This window comes from Salmo salar, chromosome 16 (assembly GCF_965601325.2).
Source record: "Salmo salar chromosome 16, fSalSal1, whole genome shotgun sequence".
NCBI classification, from domain to species: domain Eukaryota; kingdom Metazoa; phylum Chordata; class Actinopteri; order Salmoniformes; family Salmonidae; genus Salmo; species Salmo salar.
In genome coordinates, this window is record NC_138306.1 from 69,664,794 (window position 1) to 69,673,807 (window position 9,014).

The 9,014-nt window shown below is 45.6% G+C and overlaps 1 protein-coding gene across 3 annotated transcripts; it reads left to right on the forward strand.

Moving 5' to 3' along the window:
- Positions 1-446: 446 nt before the first annotated feature.
- LOC106574427 (metalloreductase STEAP3) lies at positions 447-8,983 on the forward strand. Of its 3 annotated transcripts, XM_045697637.2 has the most exons (6): positions 447-554; positions 1,196-1,695; positions 2,016-2,543; positions 2,761-2,925; positions 4,319-4,369; positions 7,468-7,605. In XM_045697637.2, the coding sequence occupies exons 1-5, from the start codon at positions 515-517 to the stop codon at positions 4,322-4,324; spliced, it is 1,239 nt and encodes a 412-aa protein (XP_045553593.1). In that variant the 5' UTR covers positions 447-514; the 3' UTR covers positions 4,325-4,369; positions 7,468-7,605. The 3 variants fall into 3 exon arrangements, with proteins under 3 accessions (XP_045553593.1, XP_014005784.1, XP_014005785.1); XM_014150309.3 differs by lacking the exon at positions 4,319-4,369 and having other exon boundaries at positions 7,468-8,983; XM_014150310.3 differs by lacking the exons at positions 447-554; positions 4,319-4,369 and adding an exon at positions 561-742 and having other exon boundaries at positions 7,468-8,983.
- Positions 8,984-9,014: the final 31 nt, after the last annotated feature.

Here is a 9,014-nt window from a genome sequence, read left to right on the forward strand (position 1 = left end):
GAGAGAGACAGGTGAAACCATGTAAGCCTGAAGGATACATTTAACCTTCTACAGCTGCCAAAGGCAGACTGATGAACAAGTGTTGACAGCCTCTGACCTGCAGTCAAATATCCCTTTTACTTTTAGTGGGCCTATGTTTTTAATTTACAGTAAATCAATCCCAGGGCTGACTTTTAACAACAGCATTTAAGATCCCCATGGAAAATAAACTTGTGATACAGCAAGCCAAACATCCAATGTAAAATGAATGCACCACAGAGAACATATTGAAAGAAAAATCCTAAATACCCACAGACACTGCAATCAATTTACATAAGAGTCAGAGCTTTTTAGAACCATGTTAACAATGGGTTGACTACTGTCTTCTTGATAGGAATAACGTATACTGTTGCGACTGTTAACTGAATGGCCTAGCCTACCGTAGGCCAACTCTCATGTCAGTTTGGGGAAGAACTTATCTTCTTCACACAGAGGGGGCGGTTGGGGCGGGGACGGATTTCTGAGTCACAAAGTTATGAGCGCAAGACAAAAATACACAGACGTCAAGAAAGGAGGTGAGCCAAACAACATGAATTCAACAGTAATTTGTGGCTACTGTTTTGCTGTAGCTAGTTAGTTAAAGTATACATAGGACATTTTTAGAAGTTGACCAAGTTTGTCGAAAAAAGTTGGTAGTTCCGTGTTCTGTATTTTTGGGCAAAAAGTTAGCTAGCTAGCATTGCGTTCAATCAAGCAAGAACAGGTAGGTAGCCTGCTCAGCTAGCTAACTGTTAGCTAGCTAACAGTTCTAACTGTTAGCTAGCTAAGTAAATTAGCGTTCGCTCTCCTTTGTGCAGGAGTAACGTTAGCTAGCTATAATATAAATATGCGCAGCCATGGCTTCAATACCTCAATGTCTAAGTATTGAGGTGTACACAAATAAAGGATGTCTAGCTAGTAACTCCGCTAGCCTAGTAGTAGTAGTAGTAGTAGTAGTAGTAGTAGTAGTAGTAGTAGTAGTAGTAGTAAGTTCGCTAGCCAGTTAATAAATCAGTTATAAAGCAGGTTGCATTAGCTAGCTAGTTTGCCAGTTGAACCAAGTAGTACATCAGTGTTAGTTTGTCAATAACAAATCATCTTTACATTGAATGCTGCACAGACACAATTGTCTGTTGATAGACATTTTACAATGTTAGCGACCATTCGTTTTTTTCAGCTCAGGACAGGATGCCCCAGGAGGAGATGAAGAAGCCTCTTATACTTGGTGGTGCCAGCCCCAGACACCTCAAAACCTCAATTTCTGATCCAAGTACCCCCTTGGTTGGCATCATGGGCACAGGTGACTTCTCCCGCTCCTTAGCCACCAGGCTGGTAGCCTCTGGGTACCGGGTGGTGGTGGGCAGCCGCAACCCCAAGCGCTGTGCCTCCCTCTTTCCCGAGGAGGCTGAGGTGACCACCCAGCACCAGGCTGCCACCCAGGCCGACCTGGTGTTCGTGGCCCTCTTCCCCGAGCACTACTCCACCCTGGCTGGGCTGAGGGAGCCGCTAGTGGGGAAGACTCTGGTGGATGTTAGTAATGGTACTAAGATCAACAGGGATAAGCAGTCCTACGCGGAGCAGCTGGCCAATATCTTCCCAGAGAGCAGTGTGGTGAAGGCCTTCAATGTGATCTCGGCCTGGAGCCTGCAGACGGGGCCAAGGGACGGCAGCAGACAGGTAAAGCCTAAGTCCTCTGCACACACAGCAGTGCCAGAGAAGACAGACAGACATTACTACTCTGAATTACATTTGGACGTACTGTTTTCCAGTTTTTTGCTCCAAACCGGACAATGTCCACAGTTTATGTAATGTTACATGTTTCACACATTCTCATGTTGCAACCATATTATCACAGGTGTTGGTCATATGGTGTTATTGTAGCTAAACTATGTGATGTAGGCTATTGGTAAAGTATCGTGTCTCTTCAGTTGGGTTCTCCTTGGTGAATGTTCCCTTCCTTGACACTCTTCTGTGACACTCGCCTCTTTACTATCCAGGTGCTGATTTGCAGTGACAGTAGTAGGGCCAAGAGCGCTGTACTCCAGATCTGCCGCAGTCTTGGCTTCATCCCTGTTGACATGGGCCGCCTCTCCTCTGCCCAGGAGATAGAGAACACCCCCCTGTACCTCTTCCCCTCGTGGCGCGTCCCATGTCTCTCCACCCTCTGCCTCTTCTTCTTCTTCTATGCCTACAACTTCCTTCGTGACGTCGTCCACCCGTACGCCACGGCAGGGAAGAGCAAATTCTACAAAATTCCGGTGGAGATGGTAAATGTGACACTCCCCTCGGTGGCCTTGGTGACCCTGGCTCTGGTCTACCTGCCCGGCCTTGTGGCTGCCTTCCTGCAGCTGTCGTGGGGCACCAAGTACAGGCGTTTCCCCAACTGGTTGGATCGCTGGCTGCAGCAGCGGAAGCAGTTGGGCCTCTGTGCCTTCCTCTGCGCAGCGCTGCACGCCGTCTACAGCCTGTGTTTGCCCATGCGCAGGTCTGCTCGCTACAATCTTCTCAACACTGCCTTCAAACAGGTGAGAAAAGCATCAGTAAACTATTTCTAAATAGTTTAGCCTACATACTATTAATGAATTAGTATTGAATTATAAATGTATAGTTCTAAAGCATTTAAAAACATTACAACTCATCAGCATTTAGAACGTTTTCAATATGGTAAAACATTTGTAATGGCTTATTCATAGTGTAACCACCTGACATCACAGTAAGCAACAATGTGTGTTTACTGTGCAGGTGAAGGTAGGCCAGGAAGACTCGTGGGTAGAGGAGGAGGTGTGGAGGATGGAGCTGTATCTGTCTATAGGCATCCTGGCCCTGGGCCTGCTCTCTCTGCTGGCTATCTCCTCACTGCCCACCGTGGGCAACTCGCTCAACTGGAGGGAGTTCAGCTTCGTACAGGTCAGCACATTTGCACAGACACCTTTTCTGTGTACATGAGCAGTAGTTCAATGAAGCAGTCAAAGACTGGCAAAACAAATCAACATTGTAGCCTACTGTAGAAAGACAACCTCTGAGCTGTGTGTGTCAACTCTTCTCCTCGCATGCCACGGAATTCATAAAGGGGGAACTTTACTATTATGGTTCCATTTTCCAGGGATTTGTCCTTCTTTGGAGCGTTTAGAACTTTCCCTTCATATGTATGCTAAGCTGATCCAGTCGGCGCCAGATTAGTCACATGCTGCTAGTCCGTGTGATAAAAGGCCTGTGTTCTGCTTGGCCTGTCAGAATGGCCTGTCTGCCTACAGCCCGAAGCCGCAGTAAAACATTTGAGCATTATTCTCCATCAAGATTACAGTCCTGCAGTCCCTTAAGCTTGCAGCGAGCCAGACAGTGTAGTGTGTTCAGTCCGGCTGATTCGTAGTGCGGACGACAGACGGCCGTCGCTTTAAGTGAGTTAGGCTGGTATTAGGAACTGTTAACTCGCACTGACTCTTAACAGAGCCTTGTATAATTATTGGTAAAATTAGATACATTAAGTATTTTAAGTAATACACGTATACTGTACAAAAATATAAACGCAACAATTTAAAAGATTTTACTGAGTTAGTTCTCATAAGGAAATCAGTCAATTGAAATAAATTAATTAGGCCCTAATCTATGGATTTCACATGACTGGGCAGCAGTGCAACCATGGGTGGGCCTGGGAGGGCGTAGGACCACCCACTTAGCAGCCAGGCCCACCCACTGGGGAGCAAGGCCCAGCCAATCAGAATGAGTTTTTCTCCACTAAAGGGAAATTATTACAGGCAGATGCACCCCCCTCAGACGATCCCGCAGGTGAAGAAGCAAGATGTGGAGGTTCTGGACTGGTGTGGTTACACGTGGTCTGCGGTTGTGAGGCCGGTTGGACGTACTGCCAAATTCTTTAAAACGACATTGGAGGCAGTTTATGGTATAGAAATTAAGATTAAATTATCTGGCAACAGCTCTGGTGGACATTCCTGCAGTCAGCATGCCAATTACACGCTCCCTCAACTTGAGACATCTGTGGCATTGTGTTGTGTGATAAAACTGCTCATTTTAAAGTGGCCTTTTATTGCCCCCAGCACAAGGTGAACCTGTGTAATAATCATGCTGTTTAATCAGCTTCTTGATATGCCACACCTGCCAGGTGGATGGATTATCTTGGCAAAGGAGAAATGCTCACTAACAGGAATGTAAACAAATTTGTGCACAACATTTGAGAGAAATACACTTTTTTTGTGTATGGACATTTTCTGGGAATTTTTATTTCAGCTTAGGACCAACACTTTACATGTTGCGTTTATATTTTTGTTCCGTGTATATTTAGGGATGAGGATGAAATGGGTGAGTCACGACTGAACCTTCCCACCTGGCAAGGGTAATTATAATTCAGCTGCTCTCTGTAGTGCCCTGTACTGTGCTAATAATTAGAGGGAACACACACACACGGACACAGCCACACACACACACACACACACACGCTGACTACAGGGGCTCATTAAGGACAAATGTTGAGCTTGTAGGTCATACTGTTCCCTTGGGCCTCTTTACTACACTCGTGCTTCCATGATGAGCTAATATACTGCACATATAATATACCACTCAAATCACCACTTCCTTTCACCTCACTAAGATGTTGAGTTATTAAAAGGTTATGTAGAAGGTTCAAAGGTCAACAATCATCTCCCAGGTGTTCTGTACATCTGGGTACGCCAACTTCATTTGCATTTAGTCTTTCATAAAGGGGTTTGATTGGCTATGTATTGGGGGGGGGGGGGGGGGTTTATAATAATTTCAAGAGTTATTAAGTTGCACTGGATAAGAGCGTCTGCTAAATGACAAAAAAAAAGAAAAAAGTTTATAACCCAGAGGTGGCGCTCCTAGTGGCCGGGGACTTTAATGCAGGCAAACTTAACCAGAAGAAAATAACTCTAGACCACCTTTACTCCACACACAGAGATGCATACAAAGCTCTCCCCCGCCCTCCATTTGGCAAATCCGACCATAATTCTATCCTCCTGATTCCTGCTTACAAGCAAAAACTAAAGCAGGAAGTACCAGTGACTCGCTCAATATGGAAGTGTTCAGATTAAGCGGATGCTACGCTACAGGACTGTTTTGCTACCACAGACTGGAATATGTTCCGGGATTCATCCAATGGCATTGAGGAGTATACCGCCTCAGTCATCGGCTTCATCAATAAGTACATCGACGACATCGTCCCCACAGTGACCGTACATACATATCCCAACCAAAAGCCATGGATTACAGGCAACATCCGCATCAAGCTAAAGGTTAGAGCTGCCGCTTTCAAGGATTGTGACACTAATCCGTACGCCTATAATAAATCCCGCTATGCCCCCAGACAAACCATCAAACAAGCAAAGCATCAATACAGGAATAAGATTGAATCCTACTACACCGGCTCTGACGCTCGTCGGATGTGGCAGGGCTTGAAAACTATTACGGACTACAAAGGGAAACCCAGAAGCGAGCTGCCCAGTGACGCGAGCCTTCCAGACGAGCTAAATGCCTTTCATGCTCGCTTCGAGGCAAGCAACACTGAAGCATGCATGAGAGCACCAGCTGTTCTGGATGACTGTGTGATAACGCTCTCAGTAGCCGATGTGAGCAAGACCTTTAAACAGGTCAACATTCACAAAGCCGCGGGGCCAGATGGATTACCAGGACATGTACTCAAAGCATGCGCAGACCAACTGGCAAGTGTCTTCACTGACATTTTCAACCTCTCCCTGACTGAGTCTGTGATAACTACATGTTTCAAGCAGACCACCATAGTCCCTATGCCCAAGGAAGCAAAGGTAACCTGCCTAATTGATTACCGCCCCGTAGCACTCACGTCGGTAGCCATGAAGTGCTTTGAAAGGCTGGTCATGGCTCACATCAACAGCATCCTCCCGGATACCCTAGACCCACTCCAATTCACATACCACCCCAACAGATCCACAGATGACACAATCTCAATTGCACTGCACACTGCCCTTTCCCACCTGGACAAAAGGAACACCTATGTGAGAATGCTGTTCATTGACTACAGCTCAGCGTTCAACAGCATAGTGCCCATGGGCTCATCACTAAGCTAAGGACCCTGGGATTAAACACCTCCCTCTGCAACTGGATCCTGTACTTCCTGACCGCCCCCAGGTGGTAAGGGTAGGCAACAACATCTCTACCACGCTGATCCTCAACACTGGGGCCCCTCAGGGGTGTGTACTTAGCCCCATCCTGTACACCCTGTTTACCCACGACTGCGTGGCCAAACACGACTCCAACACCATCATTAAGTTTGCTGACAAAACGGTGGTAGGCCTGATCACCGACAACGATGAGACAGCCTATAGGGAGGTCAGAGAACTGTCAGTGTGGTGCCAGGACAATAACCTCTTCTTCAATGTGAGCAAGACAAAGGAGCTGATCGTGGACTACAGGAAAAGGCGTGCCAAACAGGCCCCATTAACATCAACGGGGCTGTATGGAGCGGGTTGAGAGTTTCAAGTTCCTTGGTGTCCACATCATCAACGATCTATCATGGACCAAACATACCAAGACAGTCGTGAAGAGGGCACGACAACCTTCTCCCCCTCAGGAGACTGAAAAGATTTGGCATGGGTCCCCAGATCCTCAAAAGGTTCTACAGCTGCACCATCGAGAGCATCCTGACAGGTTGCATTACTGCCTGGTATGGCAGCTGCTGGGGATTTGAATGTAAGGTGCTACAGAGTGTAGTGCGTACGGCCCAGTATATCACTGGGGCCAAGCTTCCTGCCATCCAGGACCTATATAATAAGCGGTATCAGAGGAAAGCCCATAAAATCATCAGACTCCAGTCACCCAAGTCATAGACTGTTTTCTCTGCTACCGCACAGCAAGCGATACCAGAGCGTCAGGTCTAAGACCAAAAGGCTCCTTAACAGCTTCTACCCCCAAGCCATAAGACTGCTGAACAATTAATCAAATGGCCACCAGACTATTACATTGACCCCCCCCTTCATTTGTTTTGTACACTGCTGCTACTCGCTGTTTATTATCTATGCATAGTCACTTCACCCCTACCTACATGTACAAATTAATCTGTACCCCCGCACACTGACTCGATAATCTGTACCCCTGTATATAGCCTCGTTATTGTGTTACTTTTTATTATTTTCTACTTTAGTTTATTTGTTAAATATTTTCTTACCTCTATTTCTTGAACTGCACTTTTGGTTAAGGGTTTGTAAGTAAGCATTTCATGGTAAGGTCTACAGTTGTTGTATTCGGCGCATGTGACAAAGTTTGATTTGAAATTGGCCATCACCATCAGATCTCACGACCTGACATTGTATTGAATAAAAAAGCTGGATTTCAAACCAAATTAACTTGTAGTGAGTACATCTGAAGCCGGCTATCACCCAGATTCAGTTCAACTCAAGAAAGTTATTAATTATCATGGTCCTCTCTCTTTCTCCCCTCCAGTCCAGACTGGGCTACATGGCCCTGTTGATGGCCACCCTCCACACGCTGACCTACGGCTGGGACCGGGGCTTGGACCCGGAGCAGTATCGCTTCTACCTCCCTCCCACCTTCTTGCTGGTGCTGGCCCTGCCGCTGGCTGTGCTGCTGGGGAGGCTGGCTCTGTTCCTGCCGTGCGTGGCTCTCCGGCTGAGTCGTATCAGGAGAGGTTGGGAGAAAAGCCGAGCCATACGGTTCACACTGCCTGAGGACGAGCGTAACGGGCTTTCACAGGAGGACATCAGTAATGTTTGAGAGAGATGCTTGGTTTAGTCTTACATGCAGGATTGAATGAAGGAAGCATGGAAAACACACACACACACACACGCAGGCAAGTGGAGATGGGAGAGAAGTACTGACAGTGTCATATAAAGGGATGTAATGTCACCAACAGTAACCTTATGCATCAAAAGTAATTTAGGGATTTCATTGGCCTTTGTTATACTAGTGAACGTGCTTCTTTTTTGGTAGACATGTCATCTATAGCACTACCATTTAACTTGGTATATTTATCAAGAGAAATTAACTATGTTTCTATTGCTCACTAAGACTCCGGCACATGTACAGTGATGCATTTTGGAGATTACTATTATAGTGCTACTTTTAATTTGCTGCCACTACTCTCTTTAACTAAACTGGAAACCAGACATTGTCATTGTCTTTCTACTGGTTTCTTAGCCAGTCAGATACTGGGCATCCAATGCTATCAGGTAAAAAAACAACAACCTTGTACTGTCTCAGGCTTTCACTTCAACGTGAGGGAAGCCTGGGCATCCGACACTGTAGTTGTAGTGCTGTTAGATGCCTCTGTTCTGTCTGTCTGCCCTGCTCGCGGCTGAATCTGGCTCAGCTGTCTGATTTGCCTGCCCTGATGCTATGGTCAGTCAGAGCTAAAATGTTGCACCTCACAGCAATGTCATCGGTTGTGGTGTCATGCCTGGTTCTGCTGTGTAATCACTTCTTACTGCTGCATCGGCGATGTGTTAAAAAAATAGACCTATATCATTTTTGCCTTAGGCTATTGTTGCATTGTTTTGATGCGTCAATGAATGCACTATAATGTTTATGCTTTACCTTGTCAGAGTCTTTCAAAGATCAAATGTGTACCAAAGATTGTGAAAATATATTGTCGAAGATTGTAAAAATGTACTATCGAGTCCCAAATTGCTGCTGGCACCAAACCCAATCAAGGATGGCTCATGTTTTGTTTTTGTGTTGAAGTTACACTGTTATAGGTATAATTAAATATGATGACATTGTATAAAATGTACTAATTTTATTGAACAATCAAACTAACCTGCTGTCATGGTGACTCTATGGTACATGTGAAATTGTAAGAGCTATTTTATATTCTGACTGTTACATTTCTTCTTCTGTTAAATGCAATAAGTTCCATAGGTTATCCACAAAATTAAATCAAAGACATGTATATTCTGATAGTGCTTATTGGCAGAATAAACACACTATTTTCCACAATTTACCCATTCTTTGTTATGCAGAAGTTCATGAAT

Coding starts and splice junctions, on each gene's coding strand:
- LOC106574427 (XM_014150309.3), top strand. CDS start 515: ATGAGCGCAAGACAAAAATACACAGACGTCAAGAAAGGAG. Junction 555..1,195: donor CACAGACGTCAAGAAAGGAG/GTGAGCCAAACA, acceptor CGTTTTTTTCAG/CTCAGGACAGGATGCCCCAG. Junction 2,926..7,467: donor GGGAGTTCAGCTTCGTACAG/GTCAGCACATTT, acceptor TCTCCCCTCCAG/TCCAGACTGGGCTACATGGC.